General features: G+C 41.8%; 1 protein-coding gene across 1 annotated transcript in view; it reads right to left on the bottom strand.

Annotated features, from left to right (window-relative positions):
* Positions 1–19300, bottom strand: part of CFAP47 (cilia and flagella associated protein 47) — a 318966-nt gene that overhangs the window by 20965 nt on the left and 278701 nt on the right. The window contains exon 60 of the mRNA XM_060767112.2: positions 18964–19113. Within this exon, the coding sequence (XP_060623095.2) occupies positions 18964–19113 (150 nt within the window). The remainder of the gene's footprint in view (positions 1–18963; positions 19114–19300) is intronic.

Raw genomic sequence — 19300 nt, 5'->3', positions numbered from 1 at the left:
GCCACTAATGAATGGCAGGCTATTCTTAAATGACAGATTATGAAGACAGACTAATTCTGTGGTTCAGATTTTGTGTCAAAGACACAGGACCTACTCTTTTAGATCATTCTTGGAATCACAGTTTTGCTCAATGATAAGCATACTATGTCATTAAGGTATGGATACTATTTTCTGTGTTTGTCAAAGTGATCTGTTGCTAATTGTGTGCTAAAGAAGTGCACTCACAGTAGGACACATTTGAAGGCTTATAATTATTCCCCAAGACAAAAGGTCACCACACAGAGACTCCAACATAAAAATAAACCTAGTGTGGGTAAGGAAAGATGACATCACTTGAAACCTTCCACAGAGATAAAACAGCTACTGCCAAGCAGATGTTTCCTTCTGCAATCAAATCATTGTGTACAACGTAAAGTTTACTGTGTAAGTTCACACTGTTCAGATATACTGAATTGTGGCTGATAATTGTGTTGTACACTCTGTCAATGCATTTCCAAAAGGACTATATTAGTTTTGCTTCCTTCGTATGTAAACGACGCCTGCTGTCATTCACTAATAATGGATATGTGTTTATTTTCATGCTGGGCTTTCTGTTTTATTAACTAACTGCTAAACATTCTCAAAGCATTTTACAGCACCTGAATACAAACAACAGGTTTTTAAAATGTCAATCTAGAGTATGTAAAACCATCTCTTTGGTAGTCCCATAGCTGTTTGTGAACTTCTGCTGCAAATCTAATATAGGGCTGTTCAAAACAGAAAAAAATATGATTATATTTTCAGTGAGAGCTACAAACTCTGAAAATGATCACATCGCCATATAATAGAAGTCCCACTGTGAATATGTTAATATTTCAGTTTTAGTATCTAGGCAGCTCCAGCTCGCACATGCTGCCTAAATGAAGTGACAGCAGCTAGAAGCAACAACAAAGAAAAAAGCTATGTATCATCACCACAAACATAATTTTGAAGGCTTTGTGAGTAAAATTAAATTATGAAAGTTCCAGATGTTGATAGAAGATCCCAAGTTTCATGAAAATAGTAACATATTTAGAAAACATTAAATGCACAACAATACAAAACAGCAAATACTGCAAGAACGTAGCTTCCCATGTTTCTATCCACCTAGAATTAACAATGGGTTTAATGCAGTATACTTACATAGCAATGTATGTCATTCTTCCCAATTTCTAGTGATTTTAAAGGGCCAAGGACAGAAAGTACATTGCAATACTGTAGAACTCATTTCTGAGGTAGAGAGTATCCTACAGATATCAGATGCAATGAGTCTGCACAATCCTGCCAGGATTCTGTATGTTGAAACCCTATTCAGAAATCCTTTAGAGCTAACTGAATATATAAAAGGGAAAACATGCTAGGCCCTTCCCTTTCTATCATCAATATACTCATGTGAAAGTCAACCAGTCTAAAAGAGAAAATATCTTTGGCTGTGAGGAGGCTCTCCAATTTGAACAGAATGATAGAAAATCAGAGTTCAGAATCACATGGAGCAACTTCATGCAAGCCAGAAGTCATCAGTTTCAGTCTGGTCACTTTTCACATGAAGAAAACAATAACTGGAAAATCGTCAATGGTCAGCATGTTTCCTTCTTGCACTTTTAATTACTTCTAAAGTAAAATACCCGAAGAGTGCTTCAATCACACAAAATACCTTCTCCTTAAATAAAGACTGATATTTGAATATATAAGAGAAATGTAGAGTTGTAGAAGCATAAGCATGTGCTCCATTTTTATAGATTCTCTATAGAGAAAAAGATATGTAGATCTAGTTTTCATGAAGAACAGATTAATTGGTAAGTATCATTTGTTCTAAACTGTACCCCTTAGAATACAAATGTGATCTCAATATGTCACAAAGTTCCTCCACAAAAAATTACTGAGTAGCAGCACTGAGAGCCTCTATGTATTGTTTGTCACTTCAATATGTTGTTCACAAGAATAGGATGCTGTTGGTTTGAGGCTAATGCTCTCAGCCTCATAAGAAAGCAAGGGCAAACATGATTTGAACATATTCTGCCAAGGAAACCCTGTGCCTTAGGGTCACAATGAATCAGAAATGACTTGAAGACACTCAACAACAATATGAAAACTCGACTCACGAGCAGCATTTTAACTTATCAGTAGCCAGAGGGAGCGCTAGTATCAGAAGGAGCATGAGCACGAGAGGACAGGGCTTTCACCCCCAACACTGGATGCCCAAAGTGCTGGGCACAAGTGGAGCAGATGCCCCAAGTGTGGGGTGCAATTACTGCTCCCACTAGTAGCTGGAATGACTGGGAGAGTGAGAGGGAGGACACTTGCCATGCATGGGCACAAATGGGGCTCCCTAGGCACAGCCACCTGTCTCGTGCTCCCTCTTCCCATTCCACCACCTATGTTACCACCCCTCCTCTCCCTCTTCTGCTCTTCTGAATAGTAATTGGTGGGGCACAAATGGGGCTCCCCAGGCACAGGCGCCTGTCTCATGCTCCCTCTTCACATACCACTGTGTTACCACCTCTCCTCTCCCTCTTCTGCTCTCCTGAAGGAGCTTTCAAGAATGAGTATTCTACAGTAATAAAATTATGCTTCTGCTTCTTCACTGGCACCACAAGATGCAGAACCAACCTTAAGAAATGGGGCCACAAAGTGGAGTCCAAAACATGGAGAAGTGTGGAGAAGAGCAAACCACAGACCACCTATTACAATGCAGTCTGAGCCCTGCCACATGCACAATGGACCTTCTTACAGCAATACTACTGGTCAAAGGACATTTAGTGTAATGCTAAGTTTTTAAACTTTGTTTGTGTTTCTAAATACATTACAAGGTTACCCTCGGTTTGCTTCTCATACAATAAATAAATAAACATCAAAATGGGGGTTTGGGGGCACAGATTAATAGCATTGCAATGTATCTCAATGGGAAAATTCACTTTGAGATAAGAGTGATTTGAGTTAAGAGCTCAAGAATGAAATAAATTAAACTCTTAACTCAAGATATCACTGTATTAGTGCTCAGTGAATTAATATTAGTAATGGAGTTCTTGATTCAAGAACAAGGGTAAAACTGATAAAGGGCCTGGCAGTTTTGTTAAAGAATAAAAAGCGTATCGCAGTAAAATATGCTCTCATTAGAAATACCTCAAATAATTCACTAAAAGAAAAGTTACTGGAAAAAAAACGAAAGGCGTCCTTCAGTGCATGTAGTCATCCATGATATATAGGATCATTTTTCTACATAATGAGCTAGATATTCGTCACAGGTTTCTTGTTTAGGGCTTTATCTTAGCTGTCTTTAGCATAGATGATGGGAATAATTTATAGCTGTATCTGTATCATTTCAGTGAGACAGCTTCCACAAGGGCAACAAAGGTTTATTTGTTAAGCTATCTTTTCCAGGCAATGGATCATTGTTATTTGGATTACATTTTCTTGGACTATAACACGGATCTTTGTAATTATTGCAGTTATAAGTGTGATATTTTCTTATTTAGTTCTGTGGGTTTGGTATCAAGTACGAATACAATCTTCTAGTTTGCATCACATTAAGGATCTCATCACATTAAGCAACTCAAGCTGGGGGAAAGCAAGGGCATCCATGGGGCAACGGGCAATGGGACAAACAGTCACCCTGAGTACCACATTGCCCCCCTCCCCATCCCACAGGAGGAAGCATTGCTGCCCAGCTTTCCCTGTGTTTCCCCAGCTTTTCTTATGAGAACATGAGAAGCCTTCGATGTTTTCTGGGCTCTGTCCTATGATGCTTGCAGGACAGAACTCTGCCAGGAGTAGCCCTGCATCATGTGATTGGCTTCGGCAGGCTTCATCATGGCTCCGTCCTGCAAGTATCCTAAGAAGGAGCCGAAGATCAAATGTGATAAGGCAGTAAGTCCAAGAAGCAGCAGTATCTTCAGTATTTAGGACCAAAAGCTACAAACATTACAAAATAAAACCTTGGGCTTATTATATAGACAAACACCCTCTACTAATTCCCACTTGCTCATGGAATAATCCAAACCAACTGGCTTAGTTCAGAGCCAACTGAACTTTTAAGGTAAGAAAGTCTTATAAAGAGACAGGTCACATCTTCCTCGTGCCTCAGTTTTACTTTCAATAATCACCTATAATTTGGAATCTTAGACTCCAGCACATGGCAATGCACAAATCTATATTGTTTTCTCACAGCAAAGCCATCAAATGTAAGAATATAATGTGTTACCCAATTACTAGTTTGGAAGAAATCTCTTTAATGTCTTCAGGCACCTCTACATGCACAGACTGATGTATACAGTGCAGAACTGGGACGTAAAAACTTATTCTCCAATTTTATCATTTGTGGTAGGAAAGGATTTTCTGATGCAATCCAAGAACCGGTTGGAAAGATTCATCCTTCATAGAGTGAAAAAAACACATTTTCCCCTTCTTTTCTTGGCAAAAAGAGTCAAACAAAACCTTTATTTTATACAAAAACAATTGCTTTCTGCACAAAGCATGGTTTCTTTTCAAAATGTTTTAATGTCAAAATGTGGAAAATCATCAAGCAATGTGGAGGGAGATTTCTGGTAATCTAATCCTATCTTTGGGGTCTTCTTCTATAAAGATTTGTAATTCCTCATCAGCTATTTTTACAACTTATTCTTGTAATTCATTTCTTTGAGTGTGTGCAGTGTCCGATTCTGGCATCCATCCATGCTTGCTTGTACCAAGGTTTTGTCAGTATGCCTGATGTAAATAGCAGAAATGTTATGAAAAGACTACCCATTAACTTTAGAACCAGAGCAAATGCGAAACCAATGTCACGTATATCTGAGCTTTTTAAAAGGAATTTGTTCCATCACACAATGTCTTTTTCAACAAATATCTTTAGTTTAAACATAGATTTGTTCAGCCTGAGAGGGATTTAGAAGTATAGATATTTGACTGATTCTTCAGTCAAATACAGATGGTACCTTCAAAACCATCTGCTTAAATTTCCATCTTCTGCTTGGCATCAAATAATCTAAGTATTTGAGGTATTGTGATTTTTATCTTCAGGTGGACTAGGCTCCGATGGTATGTCTAATTCTGCGAGGAATTGCTCTGCAGGGGAGACTTAACAGGCATGCATTTAGAAATACATTGTATCATCATCAAAGGCCTTTGCATGATGTTTCTGTCTACAATATTTGATATATTTGTTATTAGACCAAGATTGTGATTTGGCAAACAGTCCTTAGAGGAGTTTTGAGAACTGAAGCTAATAAATCAGCCACATACTTTCAATGGAAGGGGTTGAATAAATTTGCTACTTTTTAGATTTATTATCACTCATTGTTTTCTGATCCAATTATTAAATCACTTTACTGTGCATTATCTAAGAAGAAGGGGAAAATATTGATGAAAACTTAAACAAGACCCAACTGCCAAAATAACCAGGAAGACCAACACTCTGATTAAGAACTCCTCAATCAACTTCGACATACGACAACAGCTATGTAAATCGGAAGCCCTTCCACCTAGGCTTAATGGACTCCCAAACACCCATAAGGAATCCACCCCACTCAGACCCATCGTGAGTGCCATTGGATTCCCCACGTATGACTTAGCAAAATTTCTTGCTGCACAGTTACAAAGCCATATTGGGCTCTCTACACACTACATCAAGGAGTCAGCCCACTTCATAGAAAAAATCAGCAATCTCAAGTTAAATACCAATGACAAACTGATCACCTTTGATGTGGTGTCTCTATTTACCATGGTCCCGGTAGCAGACACCATTGCACTAATCAACCAGAGGTTCCCAGAAGACATCACAGCACTGTTTCACCATTGCCTCACCACCAGCTACTTTCAGTGAGACAATGAGTTCTATGAACAGAAAGATGGAGTAGCTATGGGGAGCCCTCTCAGCCCGGTCATAGCTAATTTCTACATTATTGTTATTATTATTATTATTATTATTATTATTATTATTATTATCATTATTAAACTTTATTTGTACCCCGGTAGCATCTCCCGAAGGATTTGATGCGGCTTACACAGGCCGAGGCCTCAACAACACAACATAACAATACAATCTAAGCAAATCAAACAATTTAAAACAGAATAAAGCAAAGTAAACAACAGGCACAATACACTAAAACATAATAAAACTGGGCCGGGCCAAAAGGTGGGTACAAGGATTAAAAGTGCTGATGTGACAGGAGGTGTATAAAGGGCTTCTAGGGCAAGTGCGATGTGCGGTGTGCAACAATCATTGGTTCTGGTAAAGTGCTTATAGGACTTGGTAGTGGAGATTTCCTAATCTGGGAAGGCGCATCGGAAAAGCCAGGTTTTTAAGTTCTTTCTGAAGACAGCCAATGAAGGGGCCTGTCTAAGGTCTTTGGGGAGAGTGTTCCAGAGTTGGGGGGCCACCACGGAAAAGGCCCTGTCCCGCGTCCCCACCAAGCGCACTTGCGACGCCGGTGGGATCACGAGCAGGGCCTCTCCAGATGACCGAAGTGAACGCGTGGGTTCGTAGATGGAAATGTGGTCACGCAGGTAGGCTGGTCCCAAACCGTTCAGGGCTTTGTAGGCAAGCACCTGCACCTTAAATTGGGCTTGGAATATAAATGGCAGCCAGTTCCTTGAACAGGAGGGTTGACCGCTCTCTGTAAGGGGCCCCAGTTAGCATCCTGGCTGCTGATCATTGGACCAGTTGGAGCTTCCGAGCCGTCTTCAAGGGCAGCCCCACGTAGAGCGCATTGCAGTAATCCACTCTGGAAGGGACCAAGGCATGGACCACTCCGGCCAGATCTGCCTTCGCGAGGTACGGTCACAGTTGGCGCACGAGTCTCAGTTGTGCGAAAGCCCTCCCAGACACCGTCGACGCCTGAGCCTCAAGCGTGAGCGTTGAATCCAAGAGGACTCCCAAACTGCAGACCTGTGACTTCAGGGGGAGTGTAACCCCGTCCAGCACAGGTTGCCACCCTATACCCCGGTCAGGTTTGCGATCGACCAGAAGGACCTCTGTCTTGTCGGGATTGATCTTCAGCTTGTTCCTCCTCATCCAGATAGACACAGCGGCCAGGCACTCATCCAGCACCCGAGAGACCTCCTTGGAATTAGGTGGAAAGGAGTAGTAGAGCTGTGTGTCATCCGCATAGAGGTGGCACCTAGCTCCAAAACTCCGGATGACCTCTCCCAGCGGTTTCATGTAGATGTTAAAAAGCATGGGTGACAGAATAGAGCCTTGCAGGACCCCACAGGTCAATGGCCAGGGATCCGAGCAGGTGTCTCCCAACTTCACCATCTGGGATCGACCCTCCAGGAAGGATCGGAGCCACAACATAACCGTGCCCCCGAGACCCATCCCAGAGAGTCGTCCCAGAAGGATACCATGATCAATGGTATCGAAAGCCGCTGAGATGTCCAAGAGAACCAACAGAGTCACATTCCCCTGTCCAGCTCTCTATGGAGGTCATCCACCAAGGCGACCAAGGCTGTCTCGGTACCATGACCAGGCCTGAAACCAGACTGTGACTGATCTAGGTAGCTGATGTCATCTAAAAAGCCCTGGAGCTGGGAGGCAACCACCCGCTCCAGCACCTTACCCAAAAAAGGAAGGTTAGAGATTGGTCTGAAGTTGTTCAGCACCGTGGAGTCAAGGGAAGCCTTTTTAAGGAGTGGGCGAACCACAGCTTGTTTCAGGCAAGATGGAAAAACCCTCTGCTCCAATGATGCATTGATAATCAACCCAAACCAGTCAACCAACCCCTCCCTGGCTGATTTAATTAGCCAATCCGGGCAAGGGTCCAGCGCCGAAGTGGTTGCCCTCACAGTCCCAAGGACCTCCTCCACAGTCTCAGGAGGAACAAGCCTAAAAGAATCCCACAAAATCGGACAAGAAGATGCCTCAATCACCTCCTCTGGCACTGCGGTGAAATTGGAGTCGAGCTCAAAGCGTATCTGAGTGACTTTGTCTGCAAAGTGGTGTGCAAAATCGCGACACTGAGTTTCCGGGTCGTCAAAAACCTCCTCCATCACAGGTGCCTGAAGGAGCTCCCCAACGACCTGGAACAACTCCGATGATCTATTTGCTGCAGACACTATACGGGTAGTCGTATAGGACTCCTTGGCTACCCGTATAGCCACAGTATATGCCCTAAGAGAGGCTGTAGCCTATGCTCGATCAGACACGTCCCGAGATCTCCTCCAAGTGCGCTCTAGCCCCCTCCTCACATGCTTCATCCCAGCCAGCTCCCCGGTGAACCAGGGAGACGGCTTGTCGTGACGCAACGTGATGGGGTGTTCGGGAGCGATCGTATCTATCGTCCTGGTCATTTCCCTGTTATAGAGATCGACCAAGGCGTCGACAGGGATGCCAGGCTCCATAGCAGGAAAAACTCCAAGATTCCTCAGGAATCCCTCCGGATCCATCAGTCTCCTGGGGCGGACCATCTTAATTTGACCTCCACCCCTGCGGAGGTTTAGGGTCGCAAAAAGTCTAAAACTGATCAGATAGTGATCAGACCATAACACAGGAAGAACACTTTGAAAAACAAGCCCTGGAAACAGCAACAAAAAAGCCCACGATATGGTTCAGATATGTGGATGACACTTTCACCATTTGGAGCCATGGAGAAGAAGAAGAGCTAAACAGGTTCCTGGACCATCTTAACAGCATCCACCCAAACATCCAGTTCACCATGGAAAAAGAAAATGAAGGAAGACTGCCTTTTCTAGATGTCCTAGTCATCCGCAAACCAGATCAACAATTGGGTCACACCGTCTACAGAAAACCCACACACACAGATAGATATCTACATAAAAACTCCAACCATCACCCAAGTCAAAAAAGAAGCACCATTAAAGCCTTGGCAGACCGTGCAAAAAGATTCTGCGAACCCCACCTCCTTCAAGGTGAACTGAACCACCTCAACCGGGCTCTACAGGCCAATGGATACTCCACCTCAGACATCAGAAGAGCTGCAAGACCAAGAACAAGCCACGAGAATGAAGATGAAAATCCACCCAGAGGAAAAGTGTTCTTGCCATACATCAAGGGAACGACTGACCGCATATGGAAGCTGATGAGGAAACGCAACATACAAACTATCTACAGACCCACCAAGAAAATCTAACAAATGCTACGTTCAGCAAAGGACAACAAGGATCCTCTCACATCTGCAGGAGTCTACCGTGTACCATGCAGCTGTGGACAAGTCTACATAGGGACCACCAAACGCACCATCCAAACACGAATCAAGGAACATGAAAGGCATTGCAGACTACTTCAACCAGAGAAATCAGCCATAGCAGAGCACCTGATGAACCAACCTGGACACAGCATTTTATTTGAGAACATAGAAATGCTGGACCACTCTCACAGCCACCATGTCAGACTACAGAGAGAAGCCATTGAAATACACAAGCATGTGGACAATTTCAACAGAAAGGAGGAAACCATGAAAGTGAACAAAATATGGCTACCAGTATTAAAAAAAAATCTAAAATTGCAACAGCACAACAACAGAGAGGAAGCAGGCAGGGACATCTAATTACCTCTCAACAAAAGTTTGCTCCAGGCACAGTCAGGCCATTATATGCTAATCAAGGTGGTCAGTTGAAACATTCACACCTAGCTCCAGCAGACAAGAGTCCTTTGTCTCACTCTGGTCATTCCAAAGATATATAAACCCCAACAGACCTCACTACCTCTGAGGATGCTTGCCATAGACGCAGGCGAAACGTCAGGAGATAATGCCTCTAGACCATGGCCATATAGCCTGAAAAAACCTACAACAACCCATTGATGAAAATTGTTAAAAGTGACAAAACCTGCTACAAAACAGGAGCTTTTTTGCTGAGTTCCAGGGCCAGAGAAGCAGATGTAGGAAACAGAAGAACAGCCTGCCTCAGGAGAGCGTGCCTGCTCCATCCATGTTCAACATCTGCACAAATGACCAGCCACTGCCAGAAGGGACAGAGAGTTTCATCTATGCAGATGATCATGCCATTACTGCTCAAGCAGAGAGTTTTGAGATGGTTGAACAGAAGCTCTCCGAAGCTCTAGGTGCCCTCACTGCCTATTACAGGGAAAACCAGCTGATCCCCAATCCATTTAAAACACAGACATGTGCTTTTCACCTTAAGAACAGACAAGCATCCCGAGCTCTGAGAAGGAGTCCCACTGGTGCATTGCAGCGCACCCAAATACCTGGGAGTCACTCTGGACCGTGCTCTGACCTACAAGAAGCACTGCCCGAATATCAAGCAAAAAGTGGGTGCTAGAAACAATATCATACGAAAGCTGACTGGCACAACCTGGGGGTCACAACCAGACACAGTGAAGACATCTGACCTTGCGCTATGCTACTCTGCTGCTGTGTATGCATGCCCAGTGTGGAACACATCTCACCACACTAAAACAGTGGATGTGGCTCTTAATGAGACATGCTGCATTATCACGGGGTGTCTGTGCCCTACACCACTGGAGAAATTACACTGTCTAGCCGGTATTGCACCACCTGACATCCAACAGGAAGTAGCAGCCAATAGTGAAAGGACCAAGGCAGTGACATCTCCAGGTCATCCCTTGTTTGAGTATCAGCCAATACGACAACGACTTAAATCAAGAAATAGTTTTCTAAAAACTACAGGGACACTCGCTGGAACACCCCAGCAAGTGAGAGTCCAAAAGTGGCAGGCCCAAACCCAGAACCTCAATCAATGGCTGGCACCAAATGAGAGGCTCCCCCCCTGGGCACACAGAAAATTGGGTGACTTGGAAGGCACTGAACAGACTGCGCTCTGGCACCATGAGATGCAGAGCCGATATTAAGAAATGGGGCTACAAAGTGGAATCCATGAAATGCGAGTGTGGAGAAGAGCAAACCACTGACCACCTGCTGCAATGCAACTTGAGCCCTGCTACATGCACAATGGAGGACCTTCTTGCGGCAACACCAGAGGCACTCCAAGTGGCCAGATATTGGTCAAAGGACATTTAATCATCTACCAAACATGCAAACTTTGTGTTTTGTCTGTCTGTTTGTTTGTTTTGTTAAAAATGTAATACGACTGTGTGGTTGCTCCTGACATGATGAATAAACCTTATATTGTATTGTCGAAGGCTTTCATGGCTGGAATCACTAGGTTCTTGTGGGTTTTTTCGGGCTATAGAGCCATGTTCTAGAGGCATTTCTCCTGACATTTCGCCTGCATCTATGGCAAGCATCCTCAGAGGTTGTGAGGTCTGTTGGAAGTAGGAAAAATGGGTTTATATATCTGTGGAATGGCTGGGGTGGGGCAAGGAGCTCTTCCCTGCTGCAGTTAGGTGTGAATATTTAGCTGATCACCTTCATTAGCATTTGAAGGCCTGCCTGAGCCTGGGAAAATCTGTTGCTGGGAGGTGTTAATCTGTGCCTGGTTTTTTCCTCTCTGTTGTTTAGCTGTTATAATTTTAGAGTTTTTTAATACTGGTAGCCAGATTTTGTTCATTTTCATGGTCTCTTCCTTTCTGTTGAAATTGTCCACATGCTTGTGGATTTCAATGGCTTCTCTGTGTAGTCTGACATGGTGGTTGTTGGTGTGGTCCAGCATTTCTATGTTCTCAAATAATATGCTGTGTCCAGGCTGGTTCATCAGGTGCTCTGCTATGGCTGACTTCTCTGGTTGAAGTAGTCTGCACTTCATAGAAAAAATCAGCAATCTCAAGCTAAATACAAATGACAAACTGATCAGCTTCGATGTGGTATCTCTATTTACCATGGTCCCGGTAGCAGACACCATGGCACTCATCAACCAGAGGTTCCCAGAAGACATCACGGCTCTGTTTCACCATTGCCTTACCACCAGTTACTTTCAGTGGGACAATGAATTCTACGAACAGAAAGATGGAGTAGCTATGGGGAGCCCTCTCAGCCCGGTCATAGCTAACTTCTACATGGAACACTTTGAAGAACAAGCCCTGGAAACAGCAACCAAAAAGCCCACGATATGGTTCAGATATGTGGATGACACCTTCACCATTTGGAGCCATGGAGAAGAAGAACTCAACAGGTTCCTGGACCATCTTAACAGCATCCACCCAAACATCCAGTTCACCATGGAAAAAGAAAATGAAGGAAGACTGCCTTTTCTAGATGTCCTAGTCATCCGCAAACCAGATCAACAATTGGGTCACACCGTCTACAGAAAACCCACACACACAGATAGATATCTACATAAAAACTCCAACCATCACTCAAGTCAAAAAAGAAGCACCATTAAAGCCTTGGCAGACCGTGCAAAAAGAATCTGCGAACCCCACCTCCTCCAAGATGAACTGAACCACCTCAACTGGGCTCTCCAGGCCAATGGATACTCCACCTCAGACATCAGAATAGCTGCAAGACCAAGAACAAGCCACGAGAGTCAAGATGAAGATCCACCCAGAGGAAAAGTGTTCTTGCCATACATCAAGGGAACCACTGATCGCATAGGGAAGCTGATGAGGAAACACAACATACAAACAATCTACAAACCCACCAAGAAAATCCAACAAATGCTACGTTCAGCAAAGGACAAGAGGGATCCTCTCACTTCTGCAGGAGTCTACCATATACCATGCAGCTGTGGACAAGTCTACATAGGGACCACCAAACGCAGCGCCCAGACACGCATCAAGGAACATGAAAGGCACTGCAGACTACTTCAACCAGAGAAGTCAGCCATAGCAGAGCACCTGATGAACCAACCTGGGCACAGCATATTATTTGAGAACACAGAAATGCTGGACCACACCAACAACCACCATGTCAGACTACACAGAGAAGCCATTGAAATCCACAAGCATGTGGACAATTTCAACAGAAAGGAAGAGACCATGAAAATGAACAAAATCTGGCTACCAGTATTAAAAAAACTCTAAAATTATAACAGCTAAACAACAGAGAGGAAAAAACCAGGCACAGATTAACACCTCCCAGCAACAGATTTTCCCAGGCTCAGGCAGGCCTTCAAATGCTAATGAAGATGATCAGCTAAACATTCACACCTAACTGCAGCAGGGAAGAGCTCCTTGCCCCACCCCAGCCATTCCACAGATATATAAACCCATTTTTCCTACTTCCAACAGACCTCACAACCTTTGAGGATGCTTGCCATAGATGCAGGCGAAACGTCAGGAGAAATGCCTCTAGAACATGGCTCTATAGCCTGAAAAAACCCACAAGAACCTAAACCTTATATTCATTATCTACAAAATCCTGAAATTTGTAGTTTGGGAAGGCACTTGAGTTCTCCAGCAAAGAACCGTAAATGCCCTTCCCAAATTCCAAACTCCAAATTCCAAGATTCCACAAAACAGAGCCACAGCAATTCAAAAGAAATCATACTATAATATTCCTGTACTGTGAAAGGAACCATAGACTCTTCTGCAGAGACAAAACACTATTTTTTCTACAAAATTCTAAATGAATAAATGTATGTATGAGAATTTTTGTTCTTGTTCACTTTGTTTCACATACTAAAAGAATGCCTTGCATTATAGTTGCAGTCCTCATTTATATTATAGGTGCATGGAATAAAGGTAAGAATATATAAATGCATGTGGTGGTTTTAGAAAGCTACTTCAACTAATGACAAGGGTTTGTCTTTTTCAAACTGATTCTAAATTATTCTGTAATTTATCATCTGTGGAGAAAGATCTATAACTTCAGACCTGACCATTTCTTATTATATAATGAATAATGCATCATCTTTTGAAACATTGTACTACATAATTAATTTAAGATGTCAATTTTTAATAATGCAGATCATTTTACTGAAGATTCTATAACTCCTTCAAGTTTTAATGCACTTAGTTCAGGTAAGCATGCATATTTTAAGCTTCAAAAACACACCTTTTTAAAACCATGAAAAATAAGCCCTTTATTCAAGGTTATAATGTATCAGTCAAATAAATTATATGGTTAAACATATGGCTGGAAAGCTTCCAGAAGTGAATTAAATCCACTCTCTTTTCCAAAGAATAATGCACTTCTCCTAACTACTGTACATTGGAGGAGATGGAGCTAAACATCAAATACTGAATTATAGGTGATTTTAAATACGTCACACTCCAACATATCAACACAAACATTTTTTAGAAACCATCTTTCAGACTGGATGTACGTTTAATATGCAGTGTTTTGCAGAAATATTCACATACATGCACTCTCACACATGCATTTCCTTTTCCAAATTTTGTTGTGTTACATTATGGAACTGAAATGGATTTCATTGGCAATGTTACCACTTAATATACAAAAAATGCTCAGTACTATGAATGTGCAAAAAGTTTTTGCTGTGGCGCAGAAGTTGCAAAGACAAAAATAAACTGGTACTCAATGGTTGCAAAAATGTTCCTCTCCTTTGCTATGGCATGCCTAAGCAAGCTGTGGCACAACTTTCTCCCTCCAGAAGTCAGGCATGTAGTCAAATTGAGTTAATTTATATGCATTTCCAGCACCACACACTCAGATTAAACACACTTATTTCTGGAAGTCCCATTTTTTTAATAAAAAAAACACACACACATCTAAGCACATAATAGCAAAGAGCTGTTAGAAGAAGACTAGGAAAAAGATGAGTAGAAGCAAAAGTGAGGTTTGATTCTTTTAAAAATATCCAAATCTTTAAACATCCCCCAGAACACCACTGCTGTAAAGTGGAAAGAGTATGAACTAAATGTGACTTTGCCTTGAGAAAACCATCCACCAAAACTCAGTGAAAAGGTAAAGACACGGGAAAAGCGACCAAAAGACTAACAGTAATTCTGAAGGCGCTAGAGAGATCCACAGCTGAGATGGAAGAATTATCAAAGAGTTGCTCCGCATAATGCTGACCTTTATGGAAGCAGAGCAATAAGAAACCCATTGCTGAAATAAGCCAATATCAATATTCATTTGGTATACAAGATATCTGTAAAGATGAAATTAACCAATTACTTTTTCCCCCTTTCCCATCTTTTCCCTACCACTACTTTTTTGAGTATGAATTTTATTTTTAATTTGGAAACATTTAATAAAAATTATTCAGCTGGAATTTGCTAAAAGGCAAATGGGAGCCATAACAAACAACTAGTCAAATTTTTCAATGATTTTGTAAGATTATAAGATCTTATAATCGGCTTTTGCTGCAAAATGCTATATGTGGCATTAAGCCAATTGTGCTCATTGCCCTGGAAATTCCATGATGAAACATGTTGTTGTTCATTCATTCAGTCATTTCCGACTCTTTGTGGCCTCATGGACCAGCCCACACCAGAGCTCCCTGTCGGCCATCACCTCCCCCAGCTCCTTCAGAGTCAAGCCAGTCACTTCAAGGATGCCTTCCATCCATCTTCCCTTGGTCGGCCCCTCTTCCTTTTTCCTTCCACTTTCCCCAGCATAATTGTCTTCTCTAAGCTTTCCTGTCTCCTCATGATGTAGCCAAAGTACTTCAACTTTGTCTCTAATATCCTTCCTTCCAATGAGCAGTCGGGCTTTATTTCCTGAAGTATGGACTGGTTGGATCTTCTCACAGTCCAAGGCACTCACAGAACTTTCCTCCAACACCACAGTTCAAAAGCATCTATCTTCCTTCGCTCAGCCTTCCCTAAGATCCAGCTCTCACATCCATAGGTGACTACGGGGAATGCTATTGCTTTAACTATGCGAATCTTCGTTGCCAGTCTGATGTCTCTACTCTTTATTATTTTATCGAGACTGGACATTGCTCTCCTCCCAAGAAGTAAGCGTCTTCTGATTTCCTGGCCACAGTCTGCATCTGCAGTAATCTTTGCACCTAGAAATACAAAGTCTGTCACGGCCTCCACGTTTTCTCCCTCTATTTCCCAGTTGTCAATCATTCTTGTTGCCATAATCTTGGTTTTTTTATGTTTAACTGCAACCCAGCTTTTGTGCTTTCTTCTTTCACCTTGATTAGAAGGCTCCTCAGCTCCTCCTCACTTTTGGCCATCAAAGTGGTGTCATCTGCACATTTAAGGTTGTTAATGTTTCTTCCAGCAATTTTTACCCCAGCCTTGCATTTGTCAAGCCCTGCACATCTCATGATGTGTTCTGCATACAAGTTGAATAGGTTGGGTGAGAGTATACAACCCTGCCATATGCCTTTCCCAATCTTGAACCAGTCTGTTGTTCCATGGTCAGTTCTTACTGTTGCTACTTGGTCCTTATAGAGATTCCTCAGGAGAGAGACAAGGTGATTTGGTATGCCCATACCACCAAGAACTTGCCACAATTTATTATGATCCGCACAGTCAAAGGCTTTAGAATAGTCAATGAAACAGAAATAGATGTTTTTCTGAAACTCCCTGCCTTTCTCCATTATCCAGCAGATATTGGCAATTTGGTCTCTCATTCCTCTGCCTTTTCTAAACCCAGCTTGTACATCTGGCAACTCTCACTCCATGAGAGTCTTCCTTGCAGAATCTTGAGCATTACCTTACTGGCATGAGAAATAAGGGCCACTGTACGGAAGTTTGAGCAGTCTTTAGCATTTCCCTTTTTTGGTATGGGGATATACGTTGATTTTTTCCAGTCTGGTGGCCATTCTTGTGTTTTCCATATTTGCTGGCATATGGCATGCATCAAATCGACAGCATCATCTTTCAAGATTTTGAACAGTTCAGCTGGGATCCCATTGTCTCCTGCTGCCTTGTTGTTAGCAATGCTTCTTAATGCCCATTCAATTTTCCTCCTCAGGATATCTGGTTCTAATTCATTCACCACACCTTCAAAACTATCCTCGATATTATTATCCTTCCTATACAGATCTTCTGTATAGTCTCGCCACCTTCTCTTGATCTCTTCAGCTTCTGTTAGGTCCCTGCCATCTTTGTTTCTTATCATGCCAATTTTTGCCTGAAATTTACCTCCAATGTTTCTAATTTTCTGGAAGAGGTCTCTTGTCCTTCCTATTCTGTTGCTTCTTCCACTTCCATGCATTGCTTGTTTAAAAATAGTTCCTTATTTCTTCTGGCTAACCTCTGGAATTGCGCATTTAACTGGGCATATCTCTTCCTATCACTGTTTCCTTTTGCTTCCCTCCTTTCTTGGACTACTCCCAGTGTCTCACCAGACAATCATTTTGCCTTCTTTGTTTTCTTTTTCTTTGGGACGTACATTGTTGCTGCCTCCTGAACAACACCGTGGACTTCTGTCCATAGTTCTTCTGGAATTCTATTTACTAAATCTAGTCCTTTAAATCTGTTCTTCACTTCCACTGCATATTTGTTAGGAATGTTAGTGAGATCATATCTAACTGGTCTGTGTGTTTTCCCTGATCTCTCTAGTTTTATTCTAAATTGAGCAATAAGAAGTTCGTGATCTGAACTGCAGTCAGCCCCAGGTCTTGTTTTCACTGACTGGATGGATGTCCGCCACCTTTGACTGCAAAGGATGTAGTGAATTTGATTTCGGTGTTGGACATCTGGTGAAGTCCATGTATAAAGCCGTCTTTTAGGTTGTTGGAAGAGAGTGTTTGTTATACACAGCGAGTTTTCTTGACAAAATTCTATCATCCTGCATCCCGCTCCATTTTGTTGTCCCAGACCATGCTTGCCTGTGATCCCAGTTGTCATTTGACTTTCCACCTTGGCATTCCAGTCTCCTGTAATGAAATAATGTCTCTTTTTGGTGTATTATCCAGTAGATGCTGCAGATCCTCATAGAACTGATCTACTTCTGCTTCTTCAGCAGCAGCTGTGGTTGGGGCGTATATTTGGATCACTGTAATGTTGAAAGGCTTTCCTTGCACTCGATGATGAAATATACTGGTGACAAAAAAAAACCATACTGTATAACAATTTTTCCACAGTAGGGACTTGGTAATTGGTTTGGATTAAAGAGAAATAGGCAGAGCTGAATGTGGACCAATTCTACTAGATAACCTGTTTCAGACAAGAAGTGTTCTGACTCAGGGTTTCACTTTCCAGCAGGGCAATGACTCTTCACACAGAGTGAAAATAACATTGGTGTGGTTTAAAAACAAGACCTCAGCACTATTAAGAATTTCTGTAAAAACACAAAAACTGCTGTACACAGCAGTAGTCCCTATCCAATATGATAGCAGTGGAGCAATTTGGCCAAGAAGAATGGGCAAATCTTGCAGGACGCAAATGCACAAAGCTGACAGATAATGGCCCAAAACTTTCAGCTGTAATTGCTGCCAAAGGTGCTCAGGGAGATGAGGATTTATGCAACTACGTGCCAGTTTGCTTTTATTTACTTAATGTTTGCACCTCAATAAAATATATTCCACCTTCATAAAGATAAGGGTCTTTTGTGCAACAAGTGTTCAACAAGTGAGAACAATGCCAATGAAATACATTTCAATTCTAGGTTCTAGCACATCCAAATGTGGAAAAGTCAAAGTGAACTTTGGGCTTTCTCTGCCTCTTTCTCAGCGAATTCTGCTTTCTTCCTCCTGCTTCTCTTTCCTAATGGTGGGAATAATAATAATAATAATAATAATAATAATAATAATAATAATTTATTTCTAGACCACCCTCTCTCCCTGGAAAGAGTCAGGGTGATCTAAAATGGCAGCCCTTTTGGCTTTGCTTTGCTTGCTTGTGCTGAACATGAAACTGATTTTGGGACGCTTCTGTGGTTTACAAAATTCAAACAAAAAAGTATTGGGTAAGTTTCAAATCTTACGTTTTTGGCACAGGCCATGCCCACGTGTTAGATATCGTATTGTAAGTACAAATTTAACAGATTTTATCTGACTTAAATAACTAACAAAAATGCACATCCCTAATACATACCTTTGGCATAGACAGGGTTTTTATTTTTATTTTATTTTTTTTAAAAGCAGGACCTGTCCTATTTATTTCATATTTTATTTTATCTTTAATTACATTTTCCACCAATATCCCTGGGTATATATTGGCCAAATTTCTAGTGATATCTAGAATAAATTGTATTTGCAATTATTTTTGTCAGGATAAATAATTTCTATTTTTCCTCCACTTACCTTCAGTTACTTGAATGCCATCATAAATGGTATTGCTCTTAGTTGCAGAGTCTTGGATTGTGTGGGATCCAGACACTCCAGGAACCACTCCAGTCAATAACACTTCCACTCTTTCTTCTAATCTACTACGGGCTTGGCAACTTACAACAGCTAGGAAAAATATTTTGAAATATTATTTCTTGGTTTAACTAACTCAATTGAAATGATTTTCAGAAAGATTAGAAGAAATCCATGTCTTCTAATCTGTCTTAGACAGTTGCTAAATATTTTGGTATTATTATGAGACAACACATTCTCAATGGCAGTGATGCTGCTGCTTTGATCAATATCTGACAAA

The sequence above is a fragment of the Anolis sagrei genome, chromosome 3 (genome assembly GCF_037176765.1).
Source record: "Anolis sagrei isolate rAnoSag1 chromosome 3, rAnoSag1.mat, whole genome shotgun sequence".
Classification (NCBI taxonomy): Eukaryota; Metazoa; Chordata; class Lepidosauria; order Squamata; family Dactyloidae; genus Anolis; species Anolis sagrei.
Note: the sequence above shows the minus strand (reverse complement) of the source record. Positions and strands in the feature narration are given on the sequence as shown.